Genomic DNA, 22,023 nt, shown 5'->3' with positions numbered 1-22,023 from the left:
TTTTGATGGATAGATGCTCTTTTATAATGGATAGATGCACTTTTATGATGGACAGATGCTCTTTTATAATGGATCTATGCTCTTTTATAATGGATAGATGTACTTTTATAATGGATAGATGGACTTTTATGATGGATAGATGGACTTTTATGATGGAGAGATGGACTTTTATGATGGATAGATGCACTTTTATGATGGACAGATGCTCTTTTATAATGAATAGATGCACTTTTATGATGGATAGATGCACTTTTATAATGGATAGATGCACTTTTATGATGGATAGATGCACTTTTATGATGAAGAGATGCACTTTTATGATGGACATATGCTCTTTTATGATGGATATATGCACTTTTATAATTGATAGATGCACATTTATGATGGATAGATGCACTTTTATGATGAAGAGATGCACTTTTATGATGGACATATGCTCTTTTATGATGGATAGATGCACTTTTATGATGGACAGATGCTCTTTTATAATGGATAGATGCACTTTTATGATGGAGAGATGCACTTTTATGATGAAGAGATGCACTTTTATAATGGATAGATGCACTTTTATAATGGATAGATGCACTTTTATGATGGATAGATGCACTTTTATAATGGATAGATGCACTTTTATGATGGATAGATGCACTTTTATGATGGAGAGATGGACTTTTATGATGGAGAGATGGACTTTTATGATGGATAGATGCACTTTTATGATGGACAGATGCTCTTTTATAATGAATAGATGCACTTTTATGATGGATAGATGCACTTTTATAATGGATAGATGCACTTTTATGATGGATAGATGCACTTTTATGATGAAGAGATGCACTTTTATGATGGACATATGCTCTTTTATGATGGATATATGCACTTTTATAATTGATAGATGCACATTTATGATGGATAGATGCACTTTTATGATGAAGAGATGCACTTTTATGATGGACATATGCTCTTTTATGATGGATAGATGCACTTTTATGATGGACAGATGCTCTTTTATAATGGATAGATGCACTTTTATGATGGAGAGATGCACTTTTATGATGAAGAGATGCACTTTTATAATGGATAGATGCACTTTTATAATGGATAGATGCACTTTTATGATGGATAGATGCACTTTTATAATGGATAGATGCACTTTTATGATGGATAGATGCACTTTTATGATGGAGAGATGGACTTTTATGATGGAGAGATGGACTTTTATGATGGAGAGATGGACTTTTATAATGGATAGACATTCCAATAATAGATTTTTACAGTGATTGATTCCTGCCGGTTCCATAATGAGACTGGCTGCACAAGTCTAATTTAAGGCTCTCATAAATAAATAGTATGTGTATATTATACATTTTCTGAGTCATCAGAGTGCCTTGAGTATTGAAGTTGTTGAGTTTTGTGTCCGTGGTGTTCTTTCATGCCACAGGGATAAAAGAAAGCATACAGTTTAGGCGGAAATTGTGGAAAAATGTGTGTTATTTTTGGTTTAAAGAAGTCATGTAACCTCTGTGTTTGTCAGACAGATTCAGTACTGGGCTTAAATGAAAGCCTAAAAGGTCCCCTTTCCAACGATACCAAGCACCATATTATAGAATATTGACAATATCCCTAGCATGAGCCTAAACCAGATATACACCAGATTTATTTTAGGGGGTTAGTAACTTCATGAGCTCAAAAAAGTGATTTCGCTACCACCGCTGCACTGCTATCGTGATTTTTCTAATACTAGGGGTGTATACCTTGCCAAAAAACAATGATAGCATTTGCCCCCCCCGTTGATACCGATGGACCCCCCTGGCACATGGACTATAATGAACAGTCATACAAACTACATTGAGTTGTGATCTTCCTTATTTACTAATGTTATTAATAGAAGTAGTATTATGAAAATACAATTACCTGTGTGGTTTTTTGAGTGTGTTCTGTAAGAAATCAACTTCAGAAAGGAACCCCACTCAACTTACCTCAGATTAGTTTTTTATATTTTATATACCTGTAAAGTACTGTGTGTGTCTGTTTTCCTCAGCATATGCCATTGAGTAAATTCATGTATTTGAGGCAACGACTGAGGGAAACTGAAAGGGAGCTTATTAGTAATTCATAAATAATTGTCAAATAATTCTGCAGGAATTACTTATAACCTGATTAGTAATTAATAAAGAACTATCAAATAATTATCCAGGAATTAGGCTACTTTTAACCTGAAACAGTATTTTAAAGTGAAAATATAGGGAACTTATTAGTAATTAATAAATAATTATTAGATAATTCTTCAGGAATTACTTAGAACCTGATACAGTATTCTAAAGTGAAAATATAGGGAACCCATTAGTAATTAATAAAGAACTATCAAATAATTATCAAGGAATTAGGCTACTTTTAACCTGATACAGTATTCTAAAGTGAAAATATAGGGAACTCATTAGTAATTAATAAAGAATTACAAGACTGCCGTCCTGCGTTTCACTCATAGCCAAAATATGCTGTTACTGACTCCATAACCTGCCCATAAACAAACAGTGCACAGCTCTAAGAACATATTTTAACATCTGATGTTTTAGGATCTTTAGAAATAAAAACATTTGTTTTATGCAAGGAATCAGGCGTTTCCATCATGCAAAAAAGACAGACTCGTTAGCTAGCTAACTGACATTGTGTCCTAGTATGTTGCCTTGCATAAAATAACATGATTTACAGCACAGTAATGATTTTATAGATTCAATAAAACGTACACAAACCTGTATTTCGCTGAAGAAATGCACCATATCGGCATTGTATGTTAGTTACTTCTTAGTTATTTTTCTAGTAGATAATTAATAATAGCTCATAGGGAGGTATGACAGAATTCATTAGTTATTGATTAACTATCTGTTACTTAACACAACAATAAAATTATATTACATACTGATTAGTTAACACAACTTCCTTAGTAGTTAACAATAGTGAAGAAGTTGTTAATGAAGAATTACCTATTAGTACTTCAATAATTCCTTATAAGTTATGCAGTAAGTAAGATACAGTATTCTAAAGTGTTACCGAAACTTCTAATCCAGTGAATGAGCCCACCATTCACATTCATCCTATGAAGTTGTTCTAAAAGAATGTCAATTTGCAGAAATCAATAAATCAAAAGAAAAATCAATAAAAAAGAACCCGAGCAAGTGATTTTGGTTGTTGCAAATGTTTAGCTATTTGATATACAAGAGTAAGAGTTGTGTCCTCTGTGCCCCTGTGTGACCTATAGGCAAATTGAAGGCGGTCAAGTTGATTCCCAACAGAAGACATAAGATGGGTGCTGACCACTCTCTCCATACACTTAGCTAAGAGTGGAGTGAGTGCCACTGGTCTAAAGTCTCCAAGAGTTATAGCCTTAGAGACTTTAGGCACAGGTATTATTGTGGATTTCTTCCATGAATTTGGAAAAAACACCACAATTCAGCAAAATTTGAAACAGCTGAGTGAGAACCCCTTTAAGCTGTTGAGAGCATGCCTTTAACACCCTTCCTTGGAGGCCATCAAGCCCAGGGGCTTTATTTGGTCTAATTTTAGAGAGACACATGGCCACTTCTTCTTCAGAAAGCTGTATGTTCATAGCTCCCAATCTGATCACAGGTAATACTACAGCCTATTTTTGGGTCTCTCACATCGTATCTTCCATGAAGATGTTTAAATCATTAAAAAATTTACCACAATCTGCCACGTTTACAGTTTTTTTTTTTTTTCTTTTTTCCTTCCCTTCCCATTATTGTGTTTAATCCATCCCATGCTTGTTTTGCATTGCCTGTACAGAATCTTTGTTCAGCCTTATTCTTAAAATCGATTTTTTGCTGTAAAAACTTTATGCTTAAATTCCTTCTCTTTCTCCTTTACTACATAATTTTCTCCTCTCAAAAATGCAGCCCTTTTCTCATTCAGACACGTTTTAATATCCTTTGAGAGCCGTGGCTTGTTATTACTAAACACCTGAACTATCTTGGAGGTGATAACAGTTTCTTCACAAAACTTGATATAGCATGTGATTGTGTCTGTCAATTCATGATGATCAGAGCATGCGTCAAAAAACATGTGCCAATCCGTACACAGCAAAATCCCCAGTGCTAAATTAACACTCCTCAGTGTTTATATGTGTCCACACTACAGAGTGTTAAAAATTAACACTGAAGCAGTGTTGAAGTTAATGAGATAATTAAGTTAACACTGAAGCAGTGTTGAAGTTAATGAGATAATTAAGTGATTAATTAAGTGATGATTGGCCATTAGTGGTGACACCTGATGATAACAAGCAGAATCACTGAAGGAAAGAGAAACAAGAACAGAAAAGAGAAACACAAGAACTACTGACTTCGAGACATTATTGCACTTATTATTTTACCAGTTTGACTTTATTTCTGTCATACATCTACACACGGTCTTATTTAGATTTAACAGACGTTTAGATGGTAATGTTTTATGGAATGTTTTGTTTCATGTCACCATTATGGTGGTCAGTGGTTGCTTTAGTTGGGCTCTGACACTTTATTATTTAACATTAGTTTTTCTCTGGCTGCTCCAACTCTGTGTTTATAGAGCATATGTGTTGTGGCAAGAGTAACTATGATTTGGGCTGTGAAAGCCTAATTTGATTATATAGACCATTTGTTGCAGTTGGTCTGCAATCAAGTTAGGCTTATGATGCTTTTGGAAATGCAGCCCTGGTTATGATTCAATGATGAAATTACTAGTGACCTGATTCAATGATGTTACCCAGCATTATAAGCTGATTAACTAATTGTTTTATTAATTGTTTCACTACAGTAGTTACTTCCAGCAATGTTTTAAAGATCTGAAGGATTTAAAATCAAACACAGACATCAATAATCTACATATGAATCTCAACAATGGTAGAGAGAGGTTATAGTGCAGCATATGTCACTTTGAGTGATTTATGACCCTTAAGCCCCGCCCCCTTTTTGACGTGAGAATTTTCCCACGCTTGCCCCGCCCCTTTTCCAGCAGGGGATTTTTTTCCCACGCTTGCTCCGCCCCTTTTGACCGGTGGCTTTTTTTCCCACGCTTGCTCCTCCCATATGGGCGTGAACAGAACCAGGGAGATATTATAAATTAAATTATATATTTAATAATATAAAACGTTGTATAAAAGTTAAAATACACATGTGTTTAGTGTTCTCACACATTTGTAAAATGTTAAAATGTCAATGAAAAGTTTAAATTGCATTATCTTAAAGCTATCAAAATGTATTAGTATTAAGACATTAAACAAATATTAAAACATATCAAGCGCATAAACACATACGTACATTTAAAAAACTGACTTATGTTTTTACAAGTCCGTTTTGTTGAAAGAAGAACAAAAGTTTTTTTTTTATCCGTCTCCAAAGGCTTAGAGCTTTTAACACCAAAAATGACAAAATCCGAAAAAGTGAATAGTTCTATTTTCTAACATACATTTAAAGAAAAAGCTGTACTTTCACAATTACATTGTGTTTAAAGGTTAAAAGTTTAAATTATATTTTCTTAAAGATATCAAAATGTGTTAGTGTTAAAACATCTAAAACAACATTTTAAAGATGTTAAAAGTTTAAATTATATTTTCTTAAAGATATCAAAATGTGTTAGTATTAAAACATCTAAAACAACATTTTAAAGATGTTGAAACATTAATGAAAAAAGTTTAAATTATATTTTCTTAAAGATATCAAAATGTGTTAGTATTAAAACATCTAAAACAACATTTTATGTTAAAACATAAATGTTAAAACATTGAAAAAGCAATAATCAGCTCCGGACCGTGGGAATTTCCCATGGTCCCCTTCCCTACAAACACCCCCACCCCTCCCCACTTCTGGTCAGGTCATGTGACCGTGGGAAATTTTCCCACGATCCACATTAAAACATCTAAAACAACATGTATTAAAATTATATCGAACAAATAGTTCTATTTTCTAATACATTTGAAGAAAAGTTGTACATTCACAATTACATAGTGTTTAAAGGTGTATAAAACATTGTTTAAAGTTTAAATTATATTTTCTTAAAGATATCTAAATGTGTTAGTATTAAAACATCTAAAACAACATTTTATGTTAAAACATAAATGTTTAAACACTGAAAATCAATGTTCAGTCATTTACAGAAGAGTATTACGGGTTAAGAGAGTTTTTCATTACAAAAAGATAATTTTTAAAAATGTTGAACCATAATCATTTAACTTTCACACATTATTTATAAAACGTTACATTTTACATAAAGTATCTTTAAAAGTGTATATTTTCTTAAAGATATAAAAAAAATGCGTTAGCATTAAAACGCCTAAAACAACATTTTAAAGATGTTAAAACATTAATGAAAAAGTTTAAATTATATTTTCTTAAAGATATCAAAATGTGATAGTATTAAAACATCTAAAACAACATTTTATGTTAAAACATAAATGTTAAAACATTGAAAAAGCAATATTCACCTCCGGACCGTGGGAATTTCCCATGGTCCCCTTCCCTACAAACATCCCCACCCCTCCCCACTTCTGTATTGTTTAACAGATAACATCATGACAATGTATATTAAAACTTTTTTTAAGAAATGTACAATAAAGACATAATCAGAGATGAGATCAGTGTTTTTTTGTTTTTTGTTTTATTAAAAGAAGACAGATGTCATTTCATTTCATTCATGTATCCATCACTTTTAAAACATTAATGAAATAAGTTAAAATTGCATTTTTCTCTAAAAGAGTTATTAAAAATGAGTTAGCGTTATTTTAAGATGTTAAAAATCAATAATTTACAGAAAAGTAAATGTATCCATCCGCACAGTATTTGTAAAACTGTTACATAAAACACAAACTAGTTTAAAAACATTGTTAAAAAGCCTTACGTTTCACATACCATTTGTTGAAAGAGAGCCAAAAGGTATATCCAAAGGTATATTCCACATCAAATGTATATCGGAAATGTATATCCAAAAGGTATATCCAAGACCAAAGGTTTATCCAACAACAAGGATATATTCATGACCAGAGGTATATCCAAATATATATCCAAAAGGTATATCCAAGACCAAAGGCTTTATCCAACATTAAGGGTATATCCGGATCCATAGGTTTAGAGATTTTATTTCCAAAAGTTGCAAAGTCTCGTGAGGAGCTCAATGAAACACGTCCACATGGTTACATCCCAAAAGTTAGACTGACCTCTGTGACATCTGCCCTGTAGCCACAGGTAGACCACTCCCACCCTAGACCCCTCCCACCCCTAGATACCTCCCACCCCTAGACCCCTCCCACACCATGACCCCTCCTACATCAAGATCCCTCCCAAGCCAACTATGTATTGGTACCAGATCAGTGAGTTGTTTTTAATTAAAGAAGAGTTTTGTTTTCCACATTAATTTAAAACTCTTTAAAAACAATATATGTATGAAGTTAAAATGCAATGGTTCAGTATTCGTACATTTTATGACGTTATCTGAAAAAAGTTTGAATGTGGCCCTTCACATTCAGACTTAGAAAACCGTTCAAAACAACATCAACAAAAAATAATGTGCAATCATTTTAAAACAAGTTCCATATGATACATCACTCATCGTAGGTAGACACATGAATGAGTATAGATCATGTGTAAACCTGAGTCTCAGACCCCCCCTAACACTAAATAACATTTATAAAAAATAAAAGTTGTTTAAAGTTTAAAGTTAATTCATGTTTTAGTTAAGTTATATTCACTAACTTACTGATTTATTCACTCCTTGATAAGATAATCCACCTCACCCAATGGAGAAATCGATCATTGTTTGAGAATGCGTTTTGATGTAAAAAGTAATGAATCTGTTCAAAACTATCTGCTTTTAACTTTAAAACCGTGAAACATAAGCGGTAGGCAAACATTTTCCACACACACATGTAACACTTTCACATACAACTTTAATAATAAAATAACTTTAACTTGTAAAATGACACACCTTTAAAATACAAAGGTGTATAGGCTAGTATTTAAAACGCCAGGCCTATCAGAAAAATGTAAACAAGCTAGAATGTCTTTTTACGTATACAGATTTTAAAACACATACACAAAAAAAACAAAAAAAAAAAAAACAAAAAAAAGGTCACCGTTAAATAATTTAAAACAACTTATAGGGTAGAATGCATTTCACAAATGAGTTTTAAAGATACCGGAAAAAGAAATGGTAAATTATATTTTTAAACAATGTTTCAAACGTGAGCATTTAACATATCGAACAACATCAGTTAAAAAATACGTAAAACGAATAGTTTTTAAGCAAAGCTTTTTAACATTACAATTCACTATAAACTTTTGTTTAGTTCTTAGCTAAAATATATCCTTCACTGTCCATGGAAAGCATAACATGAATGTGAAATCCGGTCTGTGAAGCCAAGTATACGTTGGTAAAAAATACTTATTCAAAACAATGTTTTAAATTTTGTACGTTTTATTTAATTTAGTTATTAATTCAGTATTAGATCTTTTTACTTATGTCTCATTGGAGGCCTCCGGATGACACAGATGTGACGTGACATCACAGTGTTTTCATTAAAGAAGACATATGTGCATTAATTACACTCATTACATATTAAACGTTAAAACAACAGTGAAATAAGTTAAAATTGCATTTTCTCTGACATATGTGCATTAATTACACTCATTACATATTAAACGTTAAAACAACAGTGAAATAAGTTAAAATTGCATTTTCTCTAAAAGAGTTATTTTAAGATGTTAAAACATTAAAAATACAACGTTCAGTCATATACAGAAAAGTAAAAACAACTTAAGAGAGTTTTTTTTTCATTTACAAAAAAAAAAAAAAAAAGATCTAACGTCCATACAGTATTTGTTAAACTTTTACATAAAACACAAACTAGTTTAAAAAGCCTTACGTTTTTACATAACCAATTGTTAAAGACTCAGAGTTTAAAAGATATAAAAGTGTTTCCTTGTGCTGGAGCAGAGTAAAAGAATGTCCACTCACTCCAGAGATTTGCCAGGACTGACACTCTGTGAGGGCTGCACAGAGACCCACGCAAACCCCGCCCCTACCACCTCCCACAACAGGTGGCCCGTGGGAAAACCCAACAGCCCCTTTTCACCTCCCAAACAGAAAACACGACTGGTCACTTCAGAGTCCAAGTTGGAAATGACTACTGAAAGACGGGGCAGTGGGTCAAACAGACTCCGCCCCCTAACACACCCCTCTCAAAGCTGAGAGGCCGACAAAAAAACCTCTCAGTTAGGTTATTTATTTTTCTCATATAGTTATTTCTTTTTTTTTTATTCTCTATTTTTACAGACCTAAAATCATGATGCTTCAAAGTATGGATTGGAAGTAAATTACCAAAGACACAAACGACTTCAAACATTTATACAGTAGTGTGTTGCAAAAGCAGAATTCTTCTTTAAATAAAGATTTGCCTTTATTCATGCTTTAATTTCTTTAAAACAGTCTGATGACATGCAATATTTCTGTGGTTAATTGATTAGTAATGTTGCGAGAGGTTTCCTCATACGAGTAAAAACGCTTTAGATGTGTTTGTGACAAACCATTGTACTCACTTAGACCTTTTGAAAAAACATTAATACAACTCTTGCTTTACAAAAACTGGTATTACACTAAAACAAGACACAAAATTGTATATTTCATTTACCCCTACAGTTTTTTCTCAGTTAGGCATATAGTTATTTCTTTTTTATAAATTTTTCTAAAATCATGATGCTTCAAAGTATGGATTGGAAGTAAATTACCAAAGACACAAACGACTTCAAACATTTATACAGTAGTGTGTTGCAAAAGCAGAACTCGATCTACTATGCGTTGGGATAATCCAGACATAGCTTTACTAAAAGAAAATATTATGGAAGTCATTTTAAAACTGTGAGTAGGCTATGGTTCAACATGTAATTATATCATATTTTATATATTAATATCATGGTTCCATGTTGTTTTAATGTTTGTTTGTTTGTTATTAACTAATACCTTTTTTAACTAACACTTCAACATCCTGCACAAATTAAAGAAACGTATGAGCTAAGGATGACTCTGACCCCCAAATAAACGGGTAATGGAGTGCTCACAGTCTACAATATACAGTTAGATATTCTCCTACTTCGTATGTGTGTAAATAGTTGTGCTAAATTCTTTGGGTGTATTTTTTACACATCAACATATTTGTCACACCGTAGCGATGCATCACGGTCTTGTAAAGCCGGACTAACTTTAAAACACCATCTGTGTCACTAAACAACATGGTTAAGCTAATGAATTACAGTTGATACGTGGTATTTTTACGTGAAAGGAGGGAAAGGAATATTGAACATATAAAAATAAAAATATTTTAACCTATCGTCAATTTCAATTGTTAGATAAATCATCTAACAATCAACAGTTATATGTGAAACAATTAGAGTTGGTGTAAATTTGCACATCCAAAAACTGTTGTTACTTGGATGATAAATATCTTCACTTTATAATAGGAAAGTACGGACAGCGCCTTTGACCAATCCTCTACATATGGGGCACTTGCGCAGAGAAGGCGCACATTCTTTGCACACAACTAGGTGACCACAGGGGATGAAGACAATGTTCACTTCCTTATCCATGCAAACTTTGCATGTGCGCTCCTCTTGAAGTCTTCTTAACTGTTCCTCCATAGGCAAGTCTGAAAGATCTTGACTCGGTGATGCAGCTTCATTTGTCTGGGCCATCAGTTCTCTCAGCAGGCAGACATCATTCTTCTTGATCCAGTTGCGGAAGACCTCTGCTGCCACATTTCCTTTCGACAGGACTAACTCAATGAGCTGCCCTGTCTGCTGCTTGACTGTAGTGCAGTTACGAATAATGCCATACTCTTTCTGTGAGATGATGTTCTCCTCTAGAAGATGGTCCATTAAGCTCTGCACACTTTTTAGCTGCTGTGACATGACATGATGATGTTTCTTAAGAAAAGTAAAACCATCTGATGCCATTTCCTCAGCAAGAAGCTCTCGCTCCTCCTCTCTCTTCTCATCTTCTGCACTTAGTAAAACAGACACCAACTCTTGAACGGTTTTGTAATTTTCTCCACTTGCGAGAATTTTGCTTTGAACATTTTGCTTCACCAGGCCACGCTCAAATCCCATCTCTAAAGCAGACTTCACCACAGGATTGTTCATCATCACTGCATCTTCTGAACGGTCTTCTCCAGGACCCAGGTGTACAACAGGTGGAATAACAAACTCTCTTGAGTTGCTGTCTCCATTAGTCAATAGCTGTTCAAATAGTCTTGGAAATCTTGCTTGAATCTGATGAACAAACTCTTGGCCCTTTTCTTGCAACAGGTATTCACACTGTTGCTTTGCCGAGTTAGATACATTGGAAAGCTCGGCTGGAGTTACTGTAGCAAGAGACCAATTTTGAAAGGTGTCAAGGAGTTCCTGTTCCCAACGCATGTCAGGACTGTGACAAGCCGGAGGTCGCTGGTGAGACATATCCCGGTGAGACATATCCAGGTTTAAGTAACCCACCCGCTCCTCCATTTGGCCTGAAACGGATGCCGTGGTGGTCGATGTTACGGGTGTCGCAGGGCTGTAGGATGGCTACGTTGCGAAGCAGGGAAAAGGCAGAGTGAGAGGGCGACAGGTTTGTGGTGAGGGGTAAACTCTGGATGAAGACATAAAAATGCGACCACAGGGCGTGTCCACTCTGCCTTTTCCCTGCTTCGCAACGTAGCCATCCTACAGCCCTGCGACACCCGTAACATCGACCACCACGGCATCCGTTTCAGGCCAAATGGAGGAGCGGGTGGGTTACTTAAACCTGGATATGTCTCACCGGGATATGTCTCACCAGCGACCTCCGGCTTGTCACAGTCCTGACATGCGTTGGGAACAGGAACTCCTTGACACCTTTCAAAATTGGTCTCTTGCTACAGTAACTCCAGCCGAGCTTTCCAATGTATCTAACTCGGCAAAGCAACAGTGTGAATACCTGTTGCAAGAAAAGGGCCAAGAGTTTGTTCATCAGATTCAAGCAAGATTTCCAAGACTATTTGAACAGCTATTGACTAATGGAGACAGCAACTCAAGAGAGTTTGTTATTCCACCTGTTGTACACCTGGGTCCTGGAGAAGACCGTTCAGAAGATGCAGTGATGATGAACAATCCTGTGGTGAAGTCTGCTTTAGAGATGGGATTTGAGCGTGGCCTGGTGAAGCAAAATGTTCAAAGCAAAATTCTCGCAAGTGGAGAAAATTACAAAACCGTTCAAGAGTTGGTGTCTGTTTTACTAAGTGCAGAAGATGAGAAGAGAGAGGAGGAGCGAGAGCTTCTTGCTGAGGAAATGGCATCAGATGGTTTTACTTTTCTTAAGAAACATCATCATGTCATGTCACAGCAGCTAAAAAGTGTGCAGAGCTTAATGGACCATCTTCTAGAGGAGAACATCATCTCACAGAAAGAGTATGGCATTATTCGTAACTGCACTACAGTCAAGCAGCAGACAGGGCAGCTCATTGAGTTAGTCCTGTCGAAAGGAAATGTGGCAGCAGAGGTCTTCCGCAACTGGATCAAGAAGAATGATGTCTGCCTGCTGAGAGAACTGATGGCCCAGACAAATGAAGCTGCATCACCGAGTCAAGATCTTTCAGACTTGCCTATGGAGGAACAGTTAAGAAGACTTCAAGAGGAGCGCACATGCAAAGTTTGCATGGATAAGGAAGTGAACATTGTCTTCATCCCCTGTGGTCACCTAGTTGTGTGCAAAGAATGTGCGCCTTCTCTGCGCAAGTGCCCCATATGTAGAGGATTGGTCAAAGGCGCTGTCCGTACTTTCCTATTATAAAGTGAAGATATTTATCATCCAAGTAACAACAGTTTTTGGATGTGCAAATTTACACCAACTCTAATTGTTTCACATATAACTGTTGATTGTTAGATGATTTATCTAACAATTGAAATTGACGATAGGTTAAAATATTTTTATTTTTATATGTTCAATATTCCTTTCCCTCCTTTCACGTAAAAATACCACGTATCAACTGTAATTCATTAGCTTAACCATGTTGTTTAGTGACACAGATGGTGTTTTAAAGTTAGTCCGGCTTTACAAGACCGTGATGCATCGCTACGGTGTGACAAATATGTTGATGTGTAAAAAATACACCCAAAGAATTTAGCACAACTATTTACACACATACGAAGTAGGAGAATATCTAACTGTATATTGTAGACTGTGAGCACTCCATTACCCGTTTATTTGGGGGTCAGAGTCATCCTTAGCTCATACGTTTCTTTAATTTGTGCAGGATGTTGAAGTGTTAGTTAAAAAAGGTATTAGTTAATAACAAACAAACAAACATTAAAACAACATGGAACCATGATATTAATATATAAAATATGATATAATTACATGTTGAACCATAGCCTACTCACAGTTTTAAAATGACTTCCATAATATTTTCTTTTAGTAAAGCTATGTCTGGATTATCCCAACGCATAGTAGATCGAGTTCTGCTTTTGCAACACACTACTGTATAAATGTTTGAAGTCGTTTGTGTCTTTGGTAATTTACTTCCAATCCATACTTTGAAGCATCATGATTTTAGAAAAATTTATAAAAAAGAAATAACTATATGCCTAACTGAGAAAAAACTGTAGGGGTAAATGAAATATACAATTTTGTGTCTTGTTTTAGTGTAATACCAGTTTTTGTAAAGCAAGAGTTGTATTAATGTTTTTTCAAAAGGTCTAAGTGAGTACAATGGTTTGTCACAAACACATCTAAAGCGTTTTTACTCGTATGAGGAAACCTCTCGCAACATTACTAATCAATTAACCACAGAAATATTGCATGTCATCAGACTGTTTTAAAGAAATTAAAGCATGAATAAAGGCAAATCTTTATTTAAAGAAGAATTCTGCTTTTGCAACACACTACTGTATAAATGTTTGAAGTCGTTTGTGTCTTTGGTAATTTACTTCCAATCCATACTTTGAAGCATCATGATTTTAGGTCTGTAAAAATAGAGAATAAAAAAAAAAGAAATAACTATATGAGAAAAATAAATAACCTAACTGAGAGGTTTTTTTGTCGGCCTCTCAGCTTTGAGAGGGGTGTGTTAGGGGGCGGAGTCTGTTTGACCCACTGCCCCGTCTTTCAGTAGTCATTTCCAACTTGGACTCTGAAGTGACCAGTCGTGTTTTCTGTTTGGGAGGTGAAAAGGGGCTGTTGGGTTTTCCCACGGGCCACCTGTTGTGGGAGGTGGTAGGGGCGGGGTTTGCGTGGGTCTCTGTGCAGCCCTCACAGAGTGTCAGTCCTGGCAAATCTCTGGAGTGAGTGGACATTCTTTTACTCTGCTCCAGCACAAGGAAACACTTTTATATCTTTTAAACTCTGAGTCTTTAACAATTGGTTATGTAAAAACGTAAGGCTTTTTAAACTAGTTTGTGTTTTATGTAAAAGTTTAACAAATACTGTATGGACGTTAGATCTTTTTTTTTTTTTTTTTGTAAATGAAAAAAAAACTCTCTTAAGTTGTTTTTACTTTTCTGTATATGACTGAACGTTGTATTTTTAATGTTTTAACATCTTAAAATAACTCTTTTAGAGAAAATGCAATTTTAACTTATTTCACTGTTGTTTTAACGTTTAATATGTAATGAGTGTAATTAATGCACATATGTCAGAGAAAATGCAATTTTAACTTATTTCACTGTTGTTTTAACGTTTAATATGTAATGAGTGTAATTAATGCACATATGTCTTCTTTAATGAAAACACTGTGATGTCACGTCACATCTGTGTCATCCGGAGGCCTCCAATGAGACATAAGTAAAAAGATCTAATACTGAATTAATAACTAAATTAAATAAAACGTACAAAATTTAAAACATTGTTTTGAATAAGTATTTTTTACCAACGTATACTTGGCTTCACAGACCGGATTTCACATTCATGTTATGCTTTCCATGGACAGTGAAGGATATATTTTAGCTAAGAACTAAACAAAAGTTTATAGTGAATTGTAATGTTAAAAAGCTTTGCTTAAAAACTATTCGTTTTACGTATTTTTTAACTGATGTTGTTCGATATGTTAAATGCTCACGTTTGAAACATTGTTTAAAAATATAATTTACCATTTCTTTTTCCGGTATCTTTAAAACTCATTTGTGAAATGCATTCTACCCTATAAGTTGTTTTAAATTATTTAACGGTGACCTTTTTTTTTTTTTTTTTTTTTTTTTTTTTTTTGTGTATGTGTTTTAAAATCTGTATACGTAAAAAGACATTCTAGCTTGTTTACATTTTTCTGATAGGCCTGGCGTTTTAAATACTAGCCTATACACCTTTGTATTTTAAAGGTGTGTCATTTTACAAGTTAAAGTTATTTTATTATTAAAGTTGTATGTGAAAGTGTTACATGTGTGTGTGGAAAATGTTTGCCTACCGCTTATGTTTCACGGTTTTAAAGTTAAAAGCAGATAGTTTTGAACAGATTCATTACTTTTTACATCAAAACGCATTCTCAAACAATGATCGATTTCTCCATTGGGTGAGGTGGATTATCTTATCAAGGAGTGAATAAATCAGTAAGTTAGTGAATATAACTTAACTAAAACATGAATTAACTTTAAACTTTAAACAACTTTTATTTTTTATAAATGTTATTTAGTGTTAGGGGGGGTCTGAGACTCAGGTTTACACATGATCTATACTCATTCATGTGTCTACCTACGATGAGTGATGTATCATATGGAACTTGTTTTAAAATGATTGCACATTATTTTTTGTTGATGTTGTTTTGAACGGTTTTCTAAGTCTGAATGTGAAGGGCCACATTCAAACTTTTTTCAGATAACGTCATAAAATGTACGAATACTGAACCATTGCATTTTAACTTCATACATATATTGTTTTTAAAGAGTTTTAAATTAATGTGGAAAACAAAACTCTTCTTTAATTAAAAACAACTCACTGATCTGGTACCAATACATAGTTGGCTTGGGAGGGATCTTGATGTAGGAGGGGTCATGGTGTGGGAGGGGTCTAGGGGTGGGAGGTATCTAGGGGTGGGAGGGGTCTAGGGTGGGAGTGGTCTACCTGTGGCTACAGGGCAGATGTCACAGAGGTCAGTCTAACTTTTGGGATGTAACCATGTGGACGTGTTTCATTGAGCTCCTCACGAGACTTTGCAACTTTTGGAAATAAAATCTCTAAACCTATGGATCCGGATATACCCTTAATGTTGGATAAAGCCTTTGGTCTTGGATATACCTTTTGGATATATATTTGGATATACCTCTGGTCATGAATATATCCTTGTTGTTGGATAAACCTTTGGTCTTGGATATACCTTTTGGATATACATTTCCGATATACATTTGATGTGGAATATACCTTTGGATATACCTTTTGGCTCTCTTTCAACAAATGGTATGTGAAACGTAAGGCTTTTTAACAATGTTTTTAAACTAGTTTGTGTTTTATGTAACAGTTTTACAAATACTGTGCGGATGGATACATTTACTTTTCTGTAAATTATTGATTTTTAACATCTTAAAATAACGCTAACTCATTTTTAATAACTCTTTTAGAGAAAAATGCAATTTTAACTTATTTCATTAATGTTTTAAAAGTGATGGATACATGAATGAAATGAAATGACATCTGTCTTCTTTTAATAAAACAAAAAACAAAAAAACACTGATCTCATCTCTGATTATGTCTTTATTGTACATTTCTTAAAAAAAGTTTTAATATACATTGTCATGATGTTATCTGTTAAACAATACAGAAGTGGGGAGGGGTGGGGATGTTTGTAGGGAAGGGGACCATGGGAAATTCCCACGGTCCGGAGGTGAATATTGCTTTTTCAATGTTTTAACATTTATGTTTTAACATAAAATGTTGTTTTAGATGTTTTAATACTATCACATTTTGATATCTTTAAGAAAATATAATTTAAACTTTTTCATTAATGTTTTAACATCTTTAAAATGTTGTTTTAGGCGTTTTAATGCTAACGCATTTTTTTTATATCTTTAAGAAAATATACACTTTTAAAGATACTTTATGTAAAATGTAACGTTTTATAAATAATGTGTGAAAGTTAAATGATTATGGTTCAACATTTTTAAAAATTATCTTTTTGTAATGAAAAACTCTCTTAACCCGTAATACTCTTCTGTAAATGACTGAACATTGATTTTCAGTGTTTAAACATTTATGTTTTAACATAAAATGTTGTTTTAGATGTTTTAATACTAACACATTTAGATATCTTTAAGAAAATATAATTTAAACTTTAAACAATGTTTTATACACCTTTAAACACTATGTAATTGTGAATGTACAACTTTTCTTCAAATGTATTAGAAAATAGAACTATTTGTTCGATATAATTTTAATACATGTTGTTTTAGATGTTTTAATGTGGATCGTGGGAAAATTTCCCACGGTCACATGACCTGACCAGAAGTGGGGAGGGGTGGGGGTGTTTGTAGGGAAGGGGACCATGGGAAATTCCCACGGTCCGGAGCTGATTATTGCTTTTTCAATGTTTTAACATTTATGTTTTAACATAAAATGTTGTTTTAGATGTTTTAATACTAACACATTTTGATATCTTTAAGAAAATATAATTTAAACTTTTTTCATTAATGTTTCAACATCTTTAAAATGTTGTTTTAGATGTTTTAATACTAACACATTTTGATATCTTTAAGAAAATATAATTTAAACTTTTAACATCTTTAAAATGTTGTTTTAGATGTTTTAACACTAACACATTTTGATATCTTTAAGAAAATATAATTTAAACTTTTAACCTTTAAACACAATGTAATTGTGAAAGTACAGCTTTTTCTTTAAATGTATGTTAGAAAATAGAACTATTCACTTTTTCGGATTTTGTCATTTTTGGTGTTAAAAGCTCTAAGCCTTTGGAGACGGATAAAAAAAAAACTTTTGTTCTTCTTTCAACAAAACGGACTTGTAAAAACATAAGTCAGTTTTTTAAATGTACGTATGTGTTTATGCGCTTGATATGTTTTAATATTTGTTTAATGTCTTAATACTAATACATTTTGATAGCTTTAAGATAATGCAATTTAAACTTTTCATTGACATTTTAACATTTTACAAATGTGTGAGAACACTAAACACATGTGTATTTTAACTTTTATACAACGTTTTATATTATTAAATATATAATTTAATTTATAATATCTCCCTGGTTCTGTTCACGCCCATATGGGAGGAGCAAGCGTGGGAAAAAAAGCCACCGGTCAAAAGGGGCGGAGCAAGCGTGGGAAAAAAATCCCCTGCTGGAAAAGGGGCGGGGCAAGCGTGGGAAAATTCTCACGTCAAAAAGGGGGCGGGGCTTAAGGGTCATAAATCACTCAAAGTGACATATGCTGCACTATAACCTCTCTCTAATGGTGACAATCAAACAAATGCTTAATGTTGCAGTGCATGATGGGAGCCACCAATCAGAACGCATCAATGGCTGACATCATGCATTGCAGCATGAATAAATTATGCAGCTGAATTGTCCTGTAATTTTCATTGTTTTTTTCTGTTGGCTTTTATTTTGCTCGTGTTTTGTTCTGACTTTAGTAGCTTGTTTTGTGATGTTCAGAGTTGATCTGTTTGTCACTAGTTTGTTTATTGTCACCATTGTTGAGATTCATATGCTGATTCTTGATGTCTGTGTGTTTAAACACAATAACTTCTTTGCTCAAAGTATTTTCAAAATTTTTGATATTGCTGTTGGATCTCAAACTGTAGAATCTCAGAGCTACAACCACCAATACTAAAACAAGACATCAAGCATATAGTCAAAGATTTAGACTCTCACATCAGTGAATCAGGTCACTACATGATGATAATATCATTATCATCAAAACATATTGTGAGCAGGTCATGTTTTCTCTTGCAGTAACAAATGTGCTTTATAAACACAGAGTTGTAGCAACCAGTGAAAAACTAATATTAAAAAATGAAAAGTGTCAAGAGCCCAACTAAAGCAAACACTGACCATCATAATGGTAACTTGAAAAGAAAACTTCCATAAAATATTACCGTCTAAACTTCTGTTGAATCTCAAGAACTTTTGTCGATGTATGACAGAAATAAAGTCAAACTGGTAATAATAAGTGCAACAATGTGTAATGACTCGAAATCAGTAGTTCTTGTGTTTCTCTTTTTTCTGTTATTGTTTTTTCTCTTTCCGTCAGTGATTCTGCTTATTAACATCAGGTGTCACCACTAATGGCCAATCATCACTTCATTAATCACTTAATTATTGCATTAACTTCAACACTGCTTCAGTGTTAACTTAATTATCTCATTAACTTCAACACTGCTTCAGTGTTAATTTTAACACTCTGTAGTGTGGACACATACAAACACTGAGGAGTGTTAATTTAACACTGGGGATTTTGCTGTGTATTGATCCTTGTAAGGACTGATTTTCCAGCTAAGACAAAACTCACCCTGCAATAAAGCCATAAAATGCCCCCTGGACAGAAGATAGCAAAGACAGAGCACAAGACATTGTCCTGCCCAAACTTATCTCCTCGTCTCCTTGTTAGACTTCAACTCATCCCTCCTCTCCCTCCTCAAGTCACTGAAAGTTCACTAAGAATATCTATATATCACATATGATGTATCTTGTGAATCTATTGTTTTTCCTTTTCATGTTTGGTATCATTTTAAGTGTCTCAGTGCGATTGGTAAAATGGTCTTAATTTCATTGCAGTCATTGGTTTAATGAGAAAGATTGAGAACTTAGGAGAATCCTGTTCTCCTCTCTGGGTGATGTCTCTTCAAGATATCTCTCGAAACCAGGTGTTACCCCCTGGGGTACATGGATTGACCCAAAACAACTCTAAACAATATTTGTATAACCCTTTTGTTCTGGTCTGGGTATTTAAGGGTAGGTGACAGAGCAGTCTTTGGGACCCTTTACCAGGAATAACCCCTATACAGTGCTGTTTCAGTGTTTTCCTGTTGGAGAGCCCTGGCACATCACTGTGTGTCTCTGTCAGGAATGCATTGCTTACTTTTAGAGTCATCTTTGAGTAATTGATGTCATGTATTTATTATTTTTGAATTGGATTTTAATCACTTGTGTAATTGGCATGATACATTTTACCTGACAAATAAATGTTACATTTTGATTTATTCAGCATTTTTCAGAAATCATTATTTCCAGTAGATTAACCCCCTGCCCTGAGGTCGGCTATCGCGCCGGCGCGATAGGCTCGTTTTTTTTCGTATGAGTGCAAAAAAAAAATAAAAAAAAAATATAAATTTTTATCTTATATGCTTGTGTTATACATCAATCGATCCTGTTTAGTGTGTATTTTTTTTGTGTATGCTCATAATAAAAACAAAGTGTTGTGCTTTTCGCCAAATAAAGAAAAATAAACATGATGCGAGTTCTGCCTACTCTCCATCAGTGAAGTCAATTCTGAAACGCGTCCGAAAATGAACTGTAACTCAGCGAATACTCAGTCAAACAGGCATACAGTCACACAGGCATGAAGCTTGAATTATCTTCTTTCAAATGAAGTAATTTTTATAAAAAACAAATATTCACAGTTTATATAATATGTATGTAAAGAGAGAGATGTCAGTCGTTCTCATCTCAGCTAATTAAGTTTTAATGTGACTCCGCCTACGGAGACCGCGCTATTCAAACGCAAATGTGAGGCGATCCATACAAACCTGTGAAACGCCCACATCCGCTGGATAAGGCCGGTGAAACACTGGATGCGTGGCGTAAGCGTCTCAGCTGCGTGGCGTGTCCGTTTTTATTTCGGCTCCCATCCATGTTAACAGTTTAGAGTTTGCATACTGCCTGTGTGAGACGCGCGTCTCAGGCGCGGCATGAGCCGCGTGGAAAACGCGTGCATTCTAGAAATAGAACCGACGCCTATTTTTCACGCGACACGCAAGCGTCTTGGAAGCGTTTCCATGCAAAATTGAATAGGAAAATCTGTTTATTTGTCATTTTGACACGAATACATATTAATAAATGTCCTTTTGATGTTTAAAAGTGTCTAGGTTTTGACATAAATGCAAATATAAATGTAATTTTACAAAATATGATCGATTTTCAAATACTGCTGTATTGAATGAACAGCTTTTAGCAAACTCTATTGCTATACTGAGATGAGGAATAGGCTATATACTGTATGTGTTTTGTCAAAAATAAAGTCATCAACTAACTAATGAATCCTTTACTTTGAAATACGTATGATAAAATGTATACTTTAGTTTTGAAAGACGTTGACTAGTTTTGAAAAGATTATAAAGTATGTATGTGCATGCATATATATATGTGTGTGTGTATGAAGAGTTCAGATGCAAAAGCCTCTAAATGCCATCTGAAATTTTCTCCTAGAATGATCATTTTTATGAAGCTTGTATATTTAAGTTAGCTATAGGTGACACGTCACCTGAATGAATGGCTCATTAAGTATGCAGGGACGTAGTCTCACCAGGTGTGAACTACTACATATGCATGATGCTGTTGGAGCGTTTACGCCCCATCCGCATATTGGCTTTCCAAACTAAAAGTGTTTCACAAAACTAAAATCAATGTATCATTTTTTTGTGGATGATTAGGCAGGATGATTTTCATATCATTTTGAAGAAAAAACACTAGGCGATGAAATCCATTAGTCAAAAGTCTTATTGCCACATATTTAGTATGTGTTTTGTGGCCTTATTTCAGAAACTTTAGTTTTTAGTTTTTTCAATAACCACGCATAAACATTATTCTCTCAAAAATGCAGACATGTACATTCTTGTTGCTCACATATTATGGTAGCCCTGTTTGTGCTAAATAGTGTGTAATTTTTTTTTTGCCATTAATATGTTTATAAGCAACTGAAAAAAGCACAAATGTCAGGGCATGTCAGAACATCTCAAGGACCCCAAAAACACCCCAGACCCCAGAGGGTTAAAGTGCAGTCTGGTGTTTCCGCAAATCTTTGTCCAGGATAGATCACA

At 34.2% G+C, this 22,023-nt stretch overlaps 2 protein-coding genes across 2 annotated transcripts; one reads left to right on the top strand and one right to left on the bottom strand.

The window, feature by feature from the left end:
- Positions 1 to 10,490: 10,490 nt before the first annotated feature.
- On the bottom strand, positions 10,491 to 11,540 carry LOC307148846 (baculoviral IAP repeat-containing protein 2-like; the record flags this gene model as incomplete). Its single annotated transcript, XM_079854730.1, has 1 exon — positions 10,491 to 11,540. One exon carries the CDS (start codon positions 11,538 to 11,540, stop codon positions 10,491 to 10,493), a length of 1,050 nt encoding a protein of 349 aa, XP_079710856.1.
- Positions 11,541 to 11,793: 253 nt separating this feature from the next.
- Positions 11,794 to 12,843, top strand: LOC307148840 (baculoviral IAP repeat-containing protein 2-like; the record flags this gene model as incomplete). Its single annotated transcript, XM_079854716.1, has 1 exon — positions 11,794 to 12,843. One exon carries the CDS (start codon positions 11,794 to 11,796, stop codon positions 12,841 to 12,843), a length of 1,050 nt encoding a protein of 349 aa, XP_079710842.1.
- Positions 12,844 to 22,023: the final 9,180 nt, after the last annotated feature.

The sequence above is a fragment of the Squalius cephalus genome (genome assembly GCF_949319135.1).
Source record: "Squalius cephalus genome assembly, chromosome: 2".
In the NCBI taxonomy this organism is placed as follows: domain Eukaryota; kingdom Metazoa; phylum Chordata; class Actinopteri; order Cypriniformes; family Leuciscidae; genus Squalius; species Squalius cephalus.
The sequence above is the reverse complement of the archived record's forward strand: the minus strand, read 5'-3'. Positions and strand labels throughout refer to the sequence as shown.